At 38.5% G+C, this 20,387-nt stretch overlaps 1 protein-coding gene and 1 pseudogene across 1 annotated transcript in view; both read right to left on the bottom strand.

The window, feature by feature from the left end:
* The window catches only part of LOC118847131 (receptor tyrosine-protein kinase erbB-4), a 275,926-nt gene that overhangs the window by 216,992 nt on the left and 38,547 nt on the right, over positions 1–20,387 (bottom strand). Inside the window, exon 3 of the mRNA XM_036755723.1 lies at positions 14,245–14,310. Within this exon, the coding sequence (XP_036611618.1) occupies positions 14,245–14,310 (66 nt within the window). The remainder of the gene's footprint in view (positions 1–14,244; positions 14,311–20,387) is intronic.
* Positions 5,559–14,098, bottom strand: LOC118845966 (annotated as a pseudogene).

The raw sequence follows: 20,387 nt of genomic DNA, 5'->3' as shown, positions 1-20,387 counted from the left end.
TCCTCAGTGGGGAAGTAATGACCTCAGTTTGCTTTTTTGGGGGGGGCATTAGAGATGGGGAATTAGAGATGAAACAATAAAGTAATGAGCAACAAGGTCCTTACTGTATATAGCATTACCTCACAAATTTCCTTTAGAATTCTGGAAATATGGTGGTCATAGCTAAGAAATGATGCCTACGCCTTCTTCTCACCAATACCAATAAAGGTCTAGTTATTATATGATGCCTCCTAAAATGTAAAATCATGAAGTGTATGGTAACTCTTGAAGAAGTCATGAAGAATACAAAAATCTTCTGATATTCTCTTATTCAATCTTCCTCAAACTCAGCATTTTATCTCCAGGTTTTTTTGTCTTTTTCATAGGTTGCCTCTTATGCCTAAACTGAATATCAACCTCATTTTATCTGTTAGTATATCAAGGTTCCTTCAAGGTTTATGCATCACATTTCTCAGTAGAAGCACTTTCTGATTCCTCTGCTTGGTAATGCTCTTCTTCTCAAATTTTCAAGTAAATATTTACCTGTTTATGTGTTTACCCCTCCTTTACCCACACACACAATAGAAAGGAAGCTCCATGACACGGGGGCGGAGCCAAGATGGCAGCTGGAAAGCAGGGACTTGCATGAGCACCCCCCGCCAGTTCCCTCCAAAAACCTATAAAAATGTCTCTGAACAAATTCTAGAGCTGCAGAACCCACGGAATAACAAAGGGAAGCAGGGCTCCAGCCCAGGAAAGCCCAGATGGTCACAGGGAATGGTCTATCACCTGGAGTTGGGAATGGAGAAGAGCAGAACCTAGCGTGGGTTGCAGCAGGACCAACTAGACCAGGAGCTGGGTTGAACAGGCCCTAGCACCTTGAATCAGTGAGCTGTGGCATTTACCAGGCTTCTCAACCCACAAAGGCCAAAGATAACAGAGAAGGTTAGTGGGAAAAACTGCAGGGACACAAGAATGAAAGGAGTTTGCATTTTGGCCACCACCCCGGGGGCAGAGGAGGTGGTGAAGCTACAGAACTACAGCTGCAGTTGCTTCAGGCCCCAGGCCCACCTGGTGGGAGGAATTAAGTGGCAGATCAAAGCAGGAGTGCAGAGCCTGTTAAGATCTGAGTCGTAGTCTGGGCTAGTGATCTTGGGGGAGGAGGAACACTGGTGTGGCAGAGCTTGCTGTGTAGAAATAGCTCTGAAAACAACAGCATATCCCCTCAAGCTTGGGACAAAGTACTCTCTACTCTACAAGCAGTCATACCCCATCTAAAAACTCAAGGGTCAAGTAGTTGGCTGGGAACGTGGCCAGGCAGCAAAAAATGGACTCAGATTCAGACTCAGACTTTGGGATGTTTCTTTGGTGACAAAGAAGACAAAAACATACAGCCAGAAGAAGTCAACAAAGTCAAAGAGCCTACATCAAAAGCCTCCAAGAAAAACATGAACTGGTCTCAGGCCATGGAAGAGCTCAAAAAGGATTTGGAAAAGCAAGTTAGAGAAGTAGAGGAAAAATTGGGAAGAGAAATGAGAAGGATATGAGAAAACCATGAAAAACAAGTCAATGACTTGCTAAAGGAGACCCAAAAAAATACTGAAAAAAATATTGAAGAAAACCACATCTTAAAAAATAGACTAACTTGGGGAAGATAGAGGGTGCAGTGAGTAGAGCACTGGCCCTGGAGTCAGGAGGACCTGAGTTCAAATCCGGCCTCAGGCACTTGCCACATGTATTAGCTGTGTGACCTTGGGTAAGTCACTTAACCCAAATTGCCCTGCCAAAAACAAAAAAAAAAAAAATAGACTAACTCAAATGGCAAAAGAGCTCCAAAAAGCCAATGAGGAGAAGAATGCCTTGAAAGGCAGAATTAGCCAAATGGAAAAGGAGGTCCAAAAGACCACTGAAGAAAATACTACCTTAAAAATTAGATTGGAGAAAATGGAAGCTAGTGACTTTATGAGAAATCAAGATATTATAATACAGAACCAAAGGAATGAAAAAATGGAAAAAACACTGACCTGGAAAATAGATCCAGGAGAGATAATTTAAAAATTATTGGACTACCTAGAAGCCATGATCAAAAAAAAGAGCCTAGATATCATCTTTCAAGAAATTATCAAGGAGAACTGCCCTGATGTTCTAGAGCCACAGGGCAAAATAGAAATTGAAAGAATCCACCGATCGCCTCCTGAAAAAGATCCCAAAAAGAAAACTCCTAGGAATATTATCGCCAAATTCCAGAGCTCCCAGATCAAGGAGAAAATACTGCAAGCAGCAGAAAGAAACAATTTGAGTATTGTGGAAACACAATCAAAATGATGCAAGATCTAGTAGCTTCTACATTAAGGGATTGAAGGGCTTGGAATATGATATTCCGGAGGTCAATGGAGCTAAGATTAAAACCAAGAATCACCTACCCAGCAAAACTGAGTATCATGCTCCAAGGCAAAATATGGATTTTCAATAAAATAGAGAACTTTCAAACCTTCTCAGTGAAAAGACCAGAGCTGAATAGAAAATTTGACTTTCAAACACAAAAATCAAGAGAAGCATGAAAAGGTAAAGAAGAAAGAGAAATCATAAGGGACTTACTAAAGTTGAACTGTTTTGTTTACATTCCTACATGGGAAGATGATGTGCATAATTCATGAGATCTAAGTATTAGGGTAGCTGAAGGGAATATATATTATATATATATATATATGTATATATATATATATATATGTGTATATATATATATATATATATATATATATATATATATACATATGTAGATGGAGGGCGCGGGGTGAGTTGAATGTGAAGGGATGATATCTAAAAAACATAAACCAAATTAAGGGATGAGAGAGGAATATATCGAAAGAGGGAGAAAGGAAGAGGTAGAACAGAGTAAATTATCTCTCATAAAAGTGGCAAGAAAAAGCAGTTCTGTTGGGACGGAAGAGGGGACAGGTGAGGGGGAATGAGTGAAACTTGGTCTCATCGGATTTGACCTGAGGAGGGAATAACATACACACTCAGTTGGTTAACGAGGAAAGAGATAAAAAAGGGGGGACTATAGAAGGGAGGGCAGATAGGGGGAGGAGGTAATCAAAAGCAAATACTTTTGAAAAGGGACAGGGTCAAGGGAGAAAATTGGAGAAAGGGGGATAGGATAGGAAGGAGCAAAATATAGTTAGTCTGTCAGAACATGAGTATTTTGGAAGGGTTTTTCATAATGATACATATCTGGCCTATGTTGAATTGCTTGCCTTCTTAGGGAGGGTGGGTGGGGAGGAAAGAGGGGAGAGAATTTGGAACTCAAAGTTTTAAATGCAGATGTTCAAAAAAAGTTTTTGCATGCAACTAGGAAATAAGATATACAGGCAATGGGGCATAAAAATCTATCTTGCCCTACAAGAAAGTAAGGGAAAAGGAGAAAAGGAAAGTGGGGTGACAGAAGGGAGGGTTGACTAGGGAACAGGGCAGTTAGAATATATGCCATCTTGGAGTGGGGGGGAGGGTATAAATGGGGAGAAAATTTGCAATTCAACTCTTGTGAAAATTAATGCTGAAAACTAAAAATATTAAATAAATAAATAATGATTTAAGAAAGGAAGCTCCATGATGACAGGAACTGTTTTTCTTTTTGTCTTCGTATTGCCCATACCTAGTACAGTAATTTGCACACGGTAAGCACTTAATGCTGATTAGATTAAATTGGATCAGATTGGAATGAATTTGGTGATATTCTGATAATGAGTAGTTCTTCATATAGGAATGGCAAGTTTTCTTTGAACCTGACATATTAGCTGGTTTCCCTCACAAACCATATAGTGGTACCAATACCAGAAGATTTCAATTGCGTACCATCACCATGTCCACTAAAAAAATGTGAAAAAACCTACTAGTTACTACGTATAATACTACCTTCCAACGATGCCACAATATTTGCCAAAGTTTAGGTCAAGTAGGACTACCCACCATTTACTCCCAGGTTTAGTAACAGCATAATGCCTTAGTTCAGTAGTGAAAGTCTTATTTTAGATGTATGTGTCAGACATAGGATAAATAAAGTAAATGACTACTGGTCCTCTACACATAATTCATACAATAACATCAAAACATAATGTCTGATAACTTCATTAGGCCCATGATTTTGGTAATGACTAATTAGCATTCATCCTTTGCCCCAGATAAATTCACTGAGTTCACCAAGATCCCAAGGCTAGGCCATAATGATATTGTGAGTTATGTCAGACTTGAATGTATCTTGTTTGACCTGTTCCTTATCACCTGCTGCTTTGTACAATTATGAAACCTCATTCAATCAATTTTACAAAGCCACTCAATGAGGAACCTCAGAGCTGATTTTAAACTAGACTTCAGGCCACCAGGGAAATTCTAATTAATTGGCTACAAGCATCTCCAAAGTTCTTAAGGTGTTCAATAAATTGCCATATTCCAATAACTGTTCATGCATACAACCCCAAGGGAGAGACTATGGACTGTTTGACAGACTGAACAGAACTATGGACTGATAAGTCTCAGAACACTATTGGCAATGTGTAAACCACACTAGAGAGAACACGACTCCAAGTAGGCAAAGATTTTCATTAGCAATAGAGTAGAAAGATATAATTGAATTATGCTACCTTGGCAATGTCATTCCCCTTTTTCTCTTCCTACTTTCCCCCAACCCCATCTCCAGTGATCTGTTGAAAGACAGATAAACACACACACACACACACACACACACACACACACACACACTAAAACTGAATCAAAAAGTGATCATATCATTTGCGATTCAATCAGAGGGAAGTATTAAATTTAAAACAAGGAGTATAAGAAACTTCTCTGTCAACCTTTTGTAGTTTTGAGTCAGGAAAGAAAGCACTCCTCTTTGCTTTTCCTGAATAAACGCTTTTCTCTTCTACTCACCCTCGCTCCCACGTCTACTATCAGAAGTGGTGATAAGTAATACAGCCGTGCTCTCCTCTGTACAAATGGCATGTCTTTCATCTCCATGAAGCTGCATATGCAAGAGTTCAGAAATTCCAAAATCCCTGGATCATTTTATTTATATTCACTTCTGGCATTTGAATATTAGGGTGTATGGTGCTCAGAGAATTAATTTCAAAATTATAAAGACCTATTTTTCTGATGCTGGAGAAGCTAAGTAGAAAGGTTACCCAGTTTCCCTGGCTGCTTCTTACCAATCCACCTCAATTCCTCTCTCCACTGATTTCCATTATGCAGCAACAAAGCCCCAGTCAAGCACAAACAAAAGCCTCAAAAAGTCCTCTTTAAATTTGATTTCACGTCTAAAGGACAGGTAAATGTTATTGCTGTTGTTAGTTTTTTATTTGAGAAACAATTTATTTCTGGTGGAGGGAGGAGGGGACTGACAGTGCTGGTGGGGCAAAGCCAGTTCTTCTGCCCTACCTCCACCCTTGCCCATCCGGGAGGAGTGGTCCAACTGGGCTGGATCTGATGGCCAGACTGACCATGCTTGATGGATGAGATGTGCCAGGTTGGGCTGAAGTGAATCAGACCCGATAGTGGAGGAAAATGTCCACATAAAGGTGCAATCACTTAGGGGGCCAGTAGGCCAGCTTCCAACTCTTCTGCACTGACCATTTGTGCCTTTTTATGGCATAGGTGAGGGGGAACAGCAAAGCAACATTAGAGCCATCTCGAGCCCCATGAGTTTGTGATCATCATGCTCTGGTCCAGATACCCAACACAGGAAGGTACACGCATCTTTTGTTCCCTGCGACATAGTGGCATCATCATACTCAAAGATCTCATTGTAGATAGGCTGGGGAAGTAGACGTTGAAGTAAAGGGCCTCTTGAAGGGATACTAGAGCAGGTGGGTCACATTACCCCGTGAGTAGTGAAAAGACCTAATCCCGGGGTTGTGGGGTAGTGCCCCATTGTTAGCAGCCCAAACATTCTTGGGGTTAGGGTAAGGATTGGCAAATAGTCCGAAAGCTTCCCTGGTCTCATGAACATCTCTCCATCTTCATTAGGGCCATCCTGAACCTCTACTTCCTCTGCCAAGGTTTTGGCTTCTGATTCAGTGTAGCACACACCCACCAAATAGCGATAAACCAATCAGTCCATTCTGTGGGAAGAAGAGTGCACCTGCTTATATACCAGGAAGCCCCGGCAAATGCCGCCATGTTCCAAGGAGGAGAGGAAACCTTGGTGAGACCAGGGGTAGCTTGGTGGGTGCAGCTTGAGGCCACTGGCACCTAGAATAGCATACAGGTCCACAGCCAGCCCTGCAGCTCCTACTGCCAGCATTCTTAGGGCTGACAGTGCCGCCTTCCAGCCTCTGGAGAAGTTTGAGAATGATAACATTGTAGCAGCCTGAGGCAGCCACAGCACTAGAGTATGGGGCCTAGCCCTGCCTAGCTCAGACAAGCGTCCCACAGCCCTGGGTGCTGCCCTCTCTGGCCTCCTCCAGTAGGCATCCTGGGAGCCCTGGAGTGTGGCCCCTGTTATTTTTTTTAAGACAATTTTAAACCTTCACTTTCAGTTCCTTTTTCAAATCAACACAGATAGTGACTGTCTCAACAACAGAGTTATATAAACAAAAGATTTAATAATAGATTCAGAAGCTAAATGGATAATATTACACAGAAGTTCACAGGAATAGCGGTTACTTACTGGGTGGCTAATCTATAGGTCACTACACATCTTAGTGGTTTATACATTTTCATGTATTATACATTTTATACATTTACACATTTTTATAGTGAACACAGGACGTGTTGTGGCATACTGTATAAAGATGGCTGTGGAGCCCAGAAGCCCCGGGTTTAAGTACAACCTCTGATACACACTGTTTAACCTGGGGCAAGTGTGAAAGGACCACTATCTACCCCCTAGTCATAGCCTCTTCCTGCAAAATGGGGTAGTCCCTAAAAGGCTACAAAAGCCAGGACTTGCTTGGCCCGGGGTTGGAGCAAGGCTCAAGCTGTGCCTCCTTTGCTTCCTGGTAGCTTTCAGTGGCATTAAGATAACTTCCTGAATTTTCTAAGGCAAGGCTGTTCAAAATATGCCCTGAGGGCCGCATGTGGCCACAACGTGATTTTATGAGGACTGTCTGTGTGTTTTAATTTTTGCCAGCGAAAAAATAAAATAATAATTTGCATGAAATGCATATTAGATTTTTAAATTCCATCACTAATAAATAATCACGTTGATGTTAATTTTCTTTGGTGTTTTTAAGCAGTATTATGGATGGAACATATCGCATGGAATTTTCAGTCGATCTGTGGGATGTTTTCATCTGTATGATGTAGACTAGTCAGTATGTACCTACCTTCATAAAGTTGTGTTGTCGCTTTGTTGTTTTGTGTTCGCTTTTGTGCTTTGCGCCTTTGCCTGTTGTATTGATGATGTGTGTTCCCCCACTTACTATTAGTGTACTGTATTTTTTATTCTGGGTGGGGCCTTCAAATAATTATTTTATTTTAATGCAGCCCTAAGATAACCTAAGGTTGAGCAGTCCTGTTCTAAGGCATGGAAGATTTCACCCCATTGGAACTGAGTTCTTCCAAATTCAGTGGGTGTGTGCAGATGATACAAGTCACTACACTCTCCCCTACTGACCAGATTCATTTCTATATGGAGAAAAGGTGAGAGGTCCACTGAGGTTAAATACCATGTATCTTTGTTGTGTGTCCTTGCTATGTTAGGGCTAAGTAAACCTAAATTAATAGGATGCTGGCATCAGACCCATCCCTATTAGCAAGTTATTTAATCTCAGTGTTCAGGAAAGTACAAACTTGCATTGGTACGTGGAGTTTCCTCATCTGGGGACTCTCAATAATAATGAAATCATTGCTCCAAATATCTAACCTTTTGAGAAATCTCACAGAGTCAACTACGGAGTAGATGACCCAGATATTTACAGGTACATAGTTAAAAAAGTCATTCTATTTATAATCAATTCTCCTTCTGGAATAGAGAATGAATGATCCATTGTAACCCAACACCATCATATGGGAAAACAAAGGAAAATGTACTTCAAACTAAAAATTACACTCCCAAATAACTAGAATTTTCCATGGTCCTCTCAACAGCTTACTTTCTCCAATTGTAGTGTTCTCCCTATTTCACACATCCCTATGAGGCTACAGATCATGTTGTATCTTTTCCATGAAACCTTCTAACATTCTTCCAATCTACAATGGTTTCCCTTAAGCTGATTTGCAAATCTTACCCTCTCTTTGGCACATTTTGGCACATTACTGACTTCTTTTGACGTGTTCTCTATTTCTCTGGACTCTTCGAAATTTCTGAGAAAAAAGAACATGCCGGGGAGGATGATATGTATCACAAATAGGTGATCAATAAAACTTTGTCATATGGACTTGAATTGTCTCATGTCCAGACATGTACCAAAAAACAGGATTAGGTAGTGTACATGTGCTGCAGAAGAAGTAGAAATTCTTTCCTTGGTGGGACAAGAATAACATTTCCTGGGAGAAGAGCAAAGAACTCCACAAACGATGAGTATTTCTCCAATAAGTAAGAAACAAAATCATCTAGGCTTTTTCAATCATTAACGTGTAGTAATTAAAGTACAATGAATGCAATAGCTAATTTGTATTAGAATTACCAGTACCTTGGGAAAGTTTTATAATCTTTAGAATAGGTCAGTTTTTGTTTTTGTTTTTCTGAGTTTCTTAAACTCATGCTTAATTTTCATTTCAGAAAAGCATTCAATTAATGAGTGCATTGTAATGTTTCCTTTAATTTTACAATATGTCAAGAAACTATAAATCCACAAAGGAAAAAAATGGGAAATAACTGAAATCAATAAGGAAGGTTTATGAACATGCAAAGTTATTAGTGAAATACAAGGATGTTAATTAAAGATGCTAGCTTTTCGCAAAGGCTCTCTGTTACCCTGATTGATCTTGGCTGCTGGGTCAGCTCTTTCTCTCTTGCCCATTAGCTCTCACTTGCTTTTCACTGCTCTAATTGGATATTTACTGCATCGGCACCTTCTTTTAAACAACATTTGTTGCAAAAAGACTGTAAATACTATTATGCTTTAGACAAATGATACATGTACAAATATAGGCTTGCATAAATAGTTTATTTTTTTTGTAACTTGGCATTGGAGCTTTTACAGATCTTCATGAGAATTTCGGCATTTCATGCAAATGTTTGATAATTCTTCTGAATAAAATATCTTACTTTTCTTTTGAATTCAAAATCCTGCTTTAAAAGCAGTTGCAAAAATACTTTAGATAAAACACTACGCCCCACATTTTAAGTAGTGTTAGAAAAATTAATAATAATAATGTTTTCAAAATTAAGCCCCCCAAAAAAATCTAAGAGGGCTTTAGTTTTACCAAGCCAAAGGATAAAATTTATGAAAATTCCAGAAAACAATTTTCTTGCTAAATAAACATGATGAATTATTGTGGAAAATGCCAAAATATGATGAAATTTTTCCATAAGAATTTTCAGTGCTTGTATAGAGACAATATTTTCCCCAAAGTTTTTGTATAGATTATTTCATTTTACTTGATCAGTATAAAAATTGCCAAAAAGTCTTTTATTGATGATAAAACCAACTTTTTTTACATCTACCTCTCTATATTCACTAATATCATTATTGTTCAAGTTTCAATTGGAAAACAAGGACTTAGGCTGTTTTCTTTATAGAAAAAGGTACACATGCCACATGGGGTATGGATAGTATAATCAATGAGACCATGTGTTGAATGGAGACAAATCGCACAAGAAATTTGGCTTCGGCAAATAAGTAAAAACAAATGATATTGATAAACACAATAACAGGCAAAAAAGTAGTTTTTTATGAATATGTTAATTACATTCATTTAAAAGGCAGATTCCCCCCTTAATTATTGTTCACAAAAGGATGTTTAGGCATAGATAGATAGGCAGCAGGGTGGCACAATGGCTAGAGTACTGGGCTTGGATGCAGGAAAACTCATCTTCCTGAGTTCAAATCTGGCTTCAGACGCTTATTAGCTGGGCAAGTCACTTTAACCTGTATGCCTCTGCAAAATGAGCTGGAGAAGGAAATGGCAAACCACTCTAGTATTTTTCCCAAGAAAATCACAAATGGATCACAAAGAGTTGGACATGACTGAAATGATTGAAGAACAAAAACATATATAGATATATGCCTTCCCCTCCCCTTTTACTGGGGAAATATACATACATACATACATACATACATACATATGTACAATAAAGAAAAAAACTTTAAAATATTAAATTACATATAACTTTATATCTATATCTATATTATCTGGTCATGTCAATATTACGCAGCCTAATTACACCCATCATACATTATTCTATTATCTTTTGAGTCATGCACATTTTTATTTCTTTGCAGATTATATGATTTCATGAGTCACAGCCCTATAACATCATTATGAGAACACTATTGTTAAAAAGATGACTTTTTATGTCAGCAAGAAAATTCAGGTTTGCTAAAAGCACCTCACAATTCCCCAGACATAATCTATACTGCTCTCTTCCCCCACCAAGATATACATACTGATGGACTGAACTAATGAATTGCATGAATAGGTACATGTCAGAATTTAGGTAATAAATGTTCCTTATCCAGGGCAGCTAGGTAGCACAGTATTTAGACTGCTAGGCCTGGAGTCAGAAAAACTCATCTTCCTGGAGTGAAATCTGGCCTCACATACTTACTGGCTGTGTCACCCTGGACAAGTCACTTAACCTTGTTCACCTCAGTTTTCTCAGCTGTAAAATGAACTGGAGAAGGAATGGCAAAGCATTCCAGTATCCTTGCCACGAAAACCCCAAAGACAGTCATGAAGAGTTGGGCAGGACTGAAAATGATTGAACAACATTCCTTTTCCACTTTTTTTTCCCTTTAGAGATGATTAGATCCAACTCTTTTGAATGGTCATGAATACCACTATGGTAATGCTGTATTCTGAGGTGTGACACAATCAGTACCAAATAATCTGTCAGGACAATGATCTGGAAGATTTTACCATGTGCAATTAGTTTTGCTTCCAACTCACTTTCAAACAGGATATGCTTTTTAGAAATGGTCACCCTTTGGTGAGCATATTATCTCCCTCTTTTTTGCATAATGTGATATCGATAATCAGATCATCCAATAAAATTAACTCTATGGTTATACCTATGAAGAAATCTTATATCTAAAAAAGGAAATCTCATATGAGACTAACATTCACAAGTGAGGCACCTTGTTGGAATATAAATAGGCTGAAGCATATTACCAACTGAAATTTGCACCTAAGAAAAGAGATAAAAGCAACTTAGCAGAGTGGCTGGCACATGTTGTTATTAGGGGTGGTGATGGTGGTGGTGGTTGTTATTGAGTTGTTACAGTCATATCTGACTTTCTCTGACCCCATTTGGGGTTTCTTGACAAAGACACTAGAGTGGTTTGCCATTTATTTCCTCCAGCTCATTTTACAGATGAGGAACTGAGGCAAACAGGGTTAAGTGACTTGCCCAGGCTCACACAACTAGTAAGTGTCTAAGGCTGGATTTGAGCTCAGGTCCTCCTGACTCCAGGGCAGGAGCTCAATTCACTGTGCCACCTAGCTGCCCTGCCTGGTACATAGTAAATGCTTAACACATGTTTCATGACTGACTGATTAAAAGATATCAACCAGGATACTGGAAAAGTATGTGAGTTGGCTATATAGTATGAGCAAGAAAAGAAAAGATAGATAACACTAGCTTTATACCAGTGTCCATGAACTGCTAAATGACCAAAGGAGGAGCTCCAGTACATTGGGTGGCTTCTTTCTTTATGGATTATGAAAGGACATTGGTAAAAATATCTGTAGGTGAAAAGGTATGGATGGGCTATGATTAGCCCATTAGAAACAATACTCACATTGTCAAGATTTCAGATCCAATGAAGTAAAATCTAACATGTGTGTGTGTGTATGTGTGTGTGTGTGTGTAAGAATGAAATATATAATTAAATGATATTTTTGAGAGTAGTTATGCCAGCTATGTGATGCAGTGGATAGGTTTTTGGCCCAAAAGGGGATCACAAAGGGTTAAACATAACTGAACAACAACTTCAAGAGTGGGAGCTTGGAAATCTGTGAATATGTAGCCCATAAACCACATACACTGCTGAACTAAAAAAAGAGTCATTACCTAATATTAATAACAATAGTCACTCACATTTATATAGCACTGCGAGATTTTTATAGAGGAGTACTTGAGTTGGGACAGGAAAACATATAACTATGATTACAAAGCTAGTTGGTGACAGAGTCAGGTTTTGATTTTGGACACAAAATTGGTGATAATTTTAAAGAACTACTAACGACTCCTCTGATAGGTAATACATTTTCACTCCTTCCAAATGCCCCGTTTAGCCAACATGACACAGCTCCTAAGAGTACAAAAGGCATATGTGAGATGAAACAACAAACATGCCTGACAACAGGAGCCCTCAGAAAGCTATGCTGATAGTGTGCTTAAAGATAAAAGGGCATTCAGGAACTATTTTAAATGAGATAAGGGGGCTTCATGTATCTTGCTGGTCCAGAGATAACTTTGTTCCTTTCATCATTATTATTGATTTCTTAAGGCTTAGCCACCCTCATATCAGTACCCAAAGGGCTCAGCTCTTGGGACTCAGTTCTTGCCAATGGAGAGTTGTCACTCTTAAGCTAAAGGAATAACTAAGCCTACCAAATAACATGTAAAGGCTTCAGACTTCAGTTCAGCTGATAAGTTTTCTTCTTCCTGACATGACTATATTAATCCACTGAATCAATTTACTTAAGCTGTTCTGTGTAACAAGGTGTGCCACGATTTTACCCACCTTAAAAATACCATACTTTTAGAATCACAAGTCCATAGGAAGCATGGCTCTCAGTGTTGATCAAAAGCCTGATGTAAACCCTTGGCAACTGAGCAAGGAATAAATTCCCTATTGAGATTTATATAGGTATATGACCACTCTAATGTCAAATGGGATTTGAGGAAATGGATGTTAAATAGCTTTGTAAAACCATTTTCCTATGCTGATTTTCAGGTGTGGTCTAAAACTACAAATGCATTACATGTTTTTGGTCTCCACAGATGTCCAATTTGCTCTAATCTTCACATAAAACCCATAACTTAGTGTGATCTGTAGCATATAGCACTAGAAATAAATCCAATTTAAAGCAATCTCCACCAACATTGTTCGAAATGTTCTTGTCACTGAATGGCCCATCACCAGCAACAAAAGCAGCACCTACATTAATCACACTTCACTTAGTCTTGGATGGTATTTCACTAGTTGCTTTGTAAAGCTGCAAATATTTGCAAATTTAGTATGACAATTAAAAAGATGGATTGCCCTGGGGGGAGCAGTTGCTAATCTTAAAATCATTAAGCACTTCAGGAGGGAAACAGAAAAATCTGAGACATTTAAATTATGCAGCCCCAGATCAAGGTTAACCTCAGCTTGCAGACCGAGTGTTCAAATTAAGTCACAAAGACTTTTCATTGCCAAGTCTAGGTCTGGCAGGTTTGCAGACGATTATCCCTAGCAAATTGTCAGAATGGTCACACTTTCAATTTCAAGTTCCACTAATTCTACAAAACACTTTCACTTTCCTTTTTAAAATATCCGTCTCCCGCAAATCTCAGCTCAGGTTCATAAATGTTGTGAAAGCCTTGTGATACTTGGATTTTTGTTTACCAACCATTTTGGTTCAGGCCAAGATGTTTTCACTCAGATCTTCCCTCTTTGCTTCACTTCGCCACTAACAAGACATTCATTACCAGGGCCTTGTTCTCCCTAAGACTGTGCTATTTGTCATTTGCCACCACTCTTTACCAGCAAATGACACAAGATATTTCCTGCTTCATTTTCAGTATCAAAAAGAAACACCTCTGGGAAAATGTCATTTCCTCGACCCTGATAAGAGCTGAACCAAATAATCCCCAATTTCATTATCTTTCCCTCCTCTGAACTTCCAGAGTGCTATGTTGTACCTTTGGTTTATTTCCTTGCTCGTGCTTATGATGTAGCCTACTTCTTTTTCACACTCTTACAGTTCAGATAAACTAACCTCTCATCTCTGCACGTTTGCGTACCATGCTGCCATAACTAGAAGTTTTCCTTCTCATTTTTACCTCTATGCTATGCTTTATATCCTAGTCACAGAACTAGGATATAAAAAAAAAAGAAGAAGAAATGACCATTTTGATTCTCCTGTTTCTATTTCTCACTGTCAATGACTTACAGCTCTGGCAGTGGCGCTCTGTGGGCCCCCAACATCGGCCTGTGCAAGACTTGTGGCACCGCCCACCTGCAGGACAGAAGGGAAAAGTATGTAAATTAGAATCTTTCAATTCTTGACCAGGAGTGATCATTCAAGGGAAACGACTTTCACCCCTTTATGAGAATCTTTATGCTGCACTACAGTTGAAACATTGCCCATAAAAAGTCCACTTAAACAGGAAGGCCTGAATGTCAAATATATATGGTACTGGAGCACCAACTCGTGGTATTTGAAAACCTCCCATCATTTTATTTAAAAACAACAAAAAGATTGAATTTGTGAAATTTCTCGCAAGGTGTTTTAGGGGGAGAAGAGGAAGGAAGTACATGAAACAAGATTTCACTTTGTCAAACAGATCTACCATGGATCTTTTGGGGAGTTCCACCTCTAATCCTAATTCCCAGTGAGAGAGGATGAAATTAATATTCAAATAACTATACTGAAAACTACATAGAGAGCAAGAACATATTCTAATAAATATGCTTCTAAGAAGAAAATGTTCTAAGCATAATTCTCATACTGCTTTATGTGGTGAAACAATCTCACATATGTTTTTTAAGAGTCAAGGGCCTATAAAATCTAATTTAGCTTACAAAATTTGATGCAGGAACTTTCACATTTACAAATGTGCCCTTTATCCCTCCCAACTGTCTCTTTCCCCTTATGAGTTTTTTTTTTTTATCAAATGCATTTGCCTAAAGCAAATAGACAGCTGTCTCAAAGGTAGATTTACAGAACTCAACCAGTGGATTTAAGAAAAAAAAGACTGAGGACACAATTTCATTAAAGCTTGCTGTGTGATTTCTTCCCAGCAAGGTGGCACAGTGGATAGAGTGCTGGGTCTGGAGTCACAAAGACCTGAGTTCAAAATCTGGACTCAAGATACTTGCTAGCTGTGTGACAAGGGGCAAGTCACACAGCTGTTTACCTGTTTACCTCAGTTTTCTCATCTGCAAAATGAGCTGGAGAAGGGAATGGCAAACCATTCCAGTATCTTTGCCAAGAAAATTGCAAATAGGGTCACAAAGAGTCTAACGTGATTGAACAACAATAAATCTATTTCTTCAGGCTCACTGTAATAATAATGTGGGCGATGAATACTGAATCATGGATTACTAAAGGTGGAATGTGACTTAGAGACCCTCTTGTCCTTAGTCCTTAAAAACCCTCATCCCAGAGATGAGGAAATGAGGCCCACGGAAGTTTATAAGCCAAAAAAAATGAGATTTGGAAGAGACCTTAGAGGCCATCTAGTACAGACTCCTTTACAGATGAGGAAACTGATACCCAGAGATCTCAAGTAAGTTGCCCAAGTTCAGAGAGGTAGTAAGCCTCAGAAGAGAGATTTAAATACAGATACTCTGAATCCAGAGCAAGTGTTCTGTCTTTGGTACCATCAGCCCTTCCAGTGATTTGTCCAAAGCCGTAGTAAATTAGGGGCAAAACTGTGATTGGAATCTCAGGCTCCTAATAGTTACAGTGTCTAGGAGCCTACTTGTATGTGTATTCCACTTTATCATGCAGCCTCTACTTATTTGTAAGGTGAAAGCATCTCTGTGGGGCATCTGTTACTGCTTTTCTACGTATCCCTTTCTATTAAATCCCACTTCATTCTCCACGGTGAGTTCTGAAACAAAAGACACTGATTGGATAATTGCAGTAACATTAACTCTATAGCCATGTAACAAACATTTCTTGAAAAGGGCAGATATGACACAGATATCAGTCTAGGTCTGATTTTAACTTAAGAACTTTAGTCTTTTTAATCTTAATTTTATACTTTTTCCTTACCAAGTATTTTTTTTTCTCCTTCCCATCTGGCCCCTCCCCACAGGAAAAATAATACACTCTTTAACAATTATACATAGTAACAAATGTGCATAGCTGCATAGTCAAGCAAAATAAACATCCCTCTTGATTATGTCCAAAAATCTGTCACATTCTGCATCTCTTTAGCCTATCTCTTTTCTGGCAGGATGTAGCCTATAGTATTTATATCCTCAACTTGGAAGACATACCAGCTTGGTCAGCTTCCTCATTTTTCACTGGTGCGTGTCTATTAGAACGTACCACGTTTAAAGCTCATTTGTTAAAAGTATGCTGACAAAACTCTCCCCAACCCCTCCCCCTCCCCCACCTTGCAGCCACACACACGTAAGTTTTCACCTAACTCCTCCCATGTCCTTCTACCCAGCTGGATATGGATGGTATTACTGATTAGGTTATATAGTAATTATACGTACTATATTCCAGCCACCTTTGTAAAAGCATCGGATCCTTGCTATATTACAGTTCATTTAAGGCAATTATGCCTGTGAAGCGCTATTGCTGACATCATCGGCGCATAATTTCCTGTCACTCTCTGCCATCTGTTTACTTAGATCACAAACACATTATAACTACATAATGCAAACTCATTCTGGCTGACAGGAAAAGGGCTCCATCTGGCATGAATAATATAACTTTAATCAGTAATAACGATAATTATTATTAAGAACCTACTGGAGTTCTTTTGTATAAAGCTAATAAATCTAAATTGATTTATAACAGCGGAAATTAGAAAAGACTATGAGGAAAAACAGAAAAGGCTGGAAACTTTTCATAGCACAAAACTTTTTTTTTTTTTTTTTAATGAGAAAGTAGCTATCGTGGGGGTTAATGGGTGCCTTGTTTCTCTAGATGTGCTAAAATCCATTAAATCGACCCATTAAGTGGTCAGTTAATTGCAGATTTCTGAAGCAGGGGATGATCTGTCATTTATTCTATGGCTTCTTGATCCACATTTGAGCTAATAAAACATTTAGCTTTGTTCTTTATGACCAAAATACTCTATGTGGGTGGGAATACTGCAAGGTTAGATTTCAGAACAGGTGCCCTGCCTAGCGTTCTCTCTCCACCCACCCTTCCTTAACATGTCCTTTTAAAATTCCCAGTTTTGTGGGTCCCTCTCTAAACCCCCATACCCCTAGGATTTTTGTAGGAAAAGATTTCTTTCTCCATTTCAAAGCCAGTGGGACTAGTTTTGCTCTTTGAAGATTCTTGGTAAACAGCCAACTATCCCTTGCCAAGTCCTAACCCCTTTGGAAATAAAGGTTTAAGCATCTTCAGAAGTCATTAAAAAAAAAAAAAACTTGTCCATTTCCTGTTATAGGACTTCACTTGGGTAGCTTAGGAGATCATTTGCATTTATATGGAGATATTTAATTTCCCCCCAAGGGGAAGCCAGTCAGAGGTTCCTTCCCTGATCATGAACAGTTTTGACATTATTCCTTTTCCCCCTTCCTCAATTACATAGGCAAAATAAGGAGGTGAGAATGTGCTCAGCACATTTCTAAATTAAATGATCACATTTAAAGGACTATGTATTAAACATCTTCAGATAAAACATCCTTCGGCACACTGTCATCCTGAAACAGTAGCATCTGGAAGATTTCACCAGCCAAAGGGAATCCTTCCATTTGTGCTGTTTGAGGATGGCAGCAAGGAGACGAAGAACACTGCAATTTCCTTCTAGTTCTAGTGTCTCCATCTATTCAACAGGGATTGGTACAACAATCTGCATGGAAAAAAATCAAATGGGTTAAGAATGTCAACTGTCAAGACTATGACATGCACTTAACAGCACACTGGGTTAGCCAATCAAATGCAGACCGGCTCAGAAGACAGATAAGGAGTTGGCTATACAATGCAACTGAGAGAGAAGGATAGATCGTACTGGATTTGGGAAACTATGCACCTTCATTAATCCCAAACTGCTCTCCAATACAATATCATTTTGAATACCAATATTATTTTGGTGATGTCATGTGGGCATATATCATGGAACAATATAACTTCAGAAGAATAAATATGATGGCTGAGCCAAATGGAAATGGAGAGGCATCTGGTGGGTATGAGTCAATCCTCCCCAAATCTGTACAGGCAACAGATCATCTTTGGCTTCCAAACAGATATTATGTTCATCTTGTGATTACTGAGTTCTCCTTTGACTCATAGGGCAGGTTATTACCATTGCAAAATAATTCTTAATTGGTAGATTTATTACCAAATTTTCAAGAACGATGCACGTATGTCAAAGGTCCAAAAAAAATAATGTTTGAAATATTTTAACTTAATAATGAATGGAAATGCAGACATAATTAAGAATACAACTTTTTTTACCCCTCTAAGCCTACTCTTCATAATTTCTCTGCTTCTGTGGAAAAAAAAAACCATCATGATCCCTGGATTTGGCACCAAAGGAGGTGAGTTCAAATGTTAGCTCTGCTACTCACTCTCTGTGTGAACATAGATAAGCTGCTAAGTTTTGTTATTTCATGGTCCCCAATACCTGATTTCTACCATATATCTCCTTACATCTACCACCCCAGTTCAGTCCCTCATCACCTTTCACCTGGACTATTTAGCTAACTAAATATTTTCCCTGCCCCAAGCTGCTTTCTTTTTTTTTCAATCTGACTCCTATACAGCTAGATGCCAAAGAGATATACCTAAAGCACATGTCATTCCATTCTGCAAGAAGCTTCAGGGGAATCCTCTTGCCTCCAGGATGAAATATGAATTCATCTACTTAGCATTTAAAGCCTTTCACAAACTATTTCCAGCCTACCTTTACTTGGCTTATTGTGACCCTTCATAAAATCCATGTTTCACCCATATAAACCTATCTGCTACTTCTCTTCCTATTGAAAATTTCATCTCCATTTCTGTAGAGAGATTGCCCCCTCTTTCCTGGAATGCATCCCTTCCTCACTCTTCCTCTCTTTAGCTTCTTTGAAGGCTCAAATCAAGTATTATCTCCTACAGGCAGCCTTTTATGATCAATAAATAAATCAGTCAACAAACATTCATTAACTCCTCATTTGCTAATGCTCACTCATTTCCAAGTAGTTTTAGAAAGTATGTATGTATATACATATATGTGTGTGTCTGTGTGTACATATACATACATATACATATATATGCATGTATGTGTGCGTCTATGTATGTGTGTTTTGCTGTTTCTCCCAATAGAATATAAGATCCTTGAGACCAAGTTTCATTTCATCTTTGTGACTGTCTCTTTAGCATCTAGGAATTCAGTAACACGTAATAAAACCTTCTTGTTTTTACTTTCAAACTCTTATTCTAGAAGTTATCAGTCTGGAATACATGAACCCATAGGAGGTGAACACAAAAAACATTTCCTTAACAAACAACTATCTTTTATTTCTTAGGTGCATATGCATGGCAAACCCTAGAATCTATTTCATGTCATGTTAAACAGGGAGCAGGGGAAGGCTTACTGAACCTCAAGGAGGATAGGGGCCTTAAGGGTTTGAGAACCCTTCTCATATTCCCATTATATGGAAGTGAATATTGAAAACCAAAAATAAATAAATTTTTTAAAAAGTATGAATGTTTAATTTATACTCTTTTAAATAAAGTAAACCTATTTTCTACTCCAATGAAATTTTCTTAGGTCTTTTTTTAACTTTAAATATTATTACATGGAAATTCTCACTTCCACAAGTTCCTTTAATGAAATGAATAACAGCAGCAGCAGCAGTACTAATGATGATAATGATTACGCTTTAAAAGGGAGGAAGAAGATTGATATTCATTGAACACATACAATTCTGTAGATACATTTTTTTTAGAATAAGATGATCCATTGCCTCATCAAGCAATAGGAAAGTTGAGTACAGGTACATTCCACTGAGTTCATTGAATAGAGGTAAAAATGATTTACGGTTTTGGGTTGAACCAATGAAATGATTAAAATCCAAGAACAGAATCAAAGGGGCTCTGCATCGGCCTTATCCATATGATTGCAGCAACAATACCTTTACAAAGAAGCATGGAACAAATAGCTGAGTCAAGAGGACTGCCTAGTGGGAATGGCTGGGTTTAGCATGATAACTCAGGCATAGAAAAATGCTACCAAAGAATAGAGAAGGGTTATTCATTATGCGTTCCAGGTCATTGAAAGAGCTCTGTCTGTTCTTTTCTTGTTTGTGTTTCTGTTGAATTTATCTTGAATTCTGGTCTAGCTCGACATCCACTTGAAACATCTGTCATTTTGTGTGCATACTATCTATCTATCTATCTATCTATCCATCTAT

This window comes from Trichosurus vulpecula, chromosome 4 (assembly GCF_011100635.1).
Source record: "Trichosurus vulpecula isolate mTriVul1 chromosome 4, mTriVul1.pri, whole genome shotgun sequence".
In the NCBI taxonomy this organism is placed as follows: Eukaryota; Metazoa; Chordata; class Mammalia; order Diprotodontia; family Phalangeridae; genus Trichosurus; species Trichosurus vulpecula.
The sequence above is the reverse complement of the archived record's forward strand: the minus strand, read 5'-3'. Positions and strand labels throughout refer to the sequence as shown.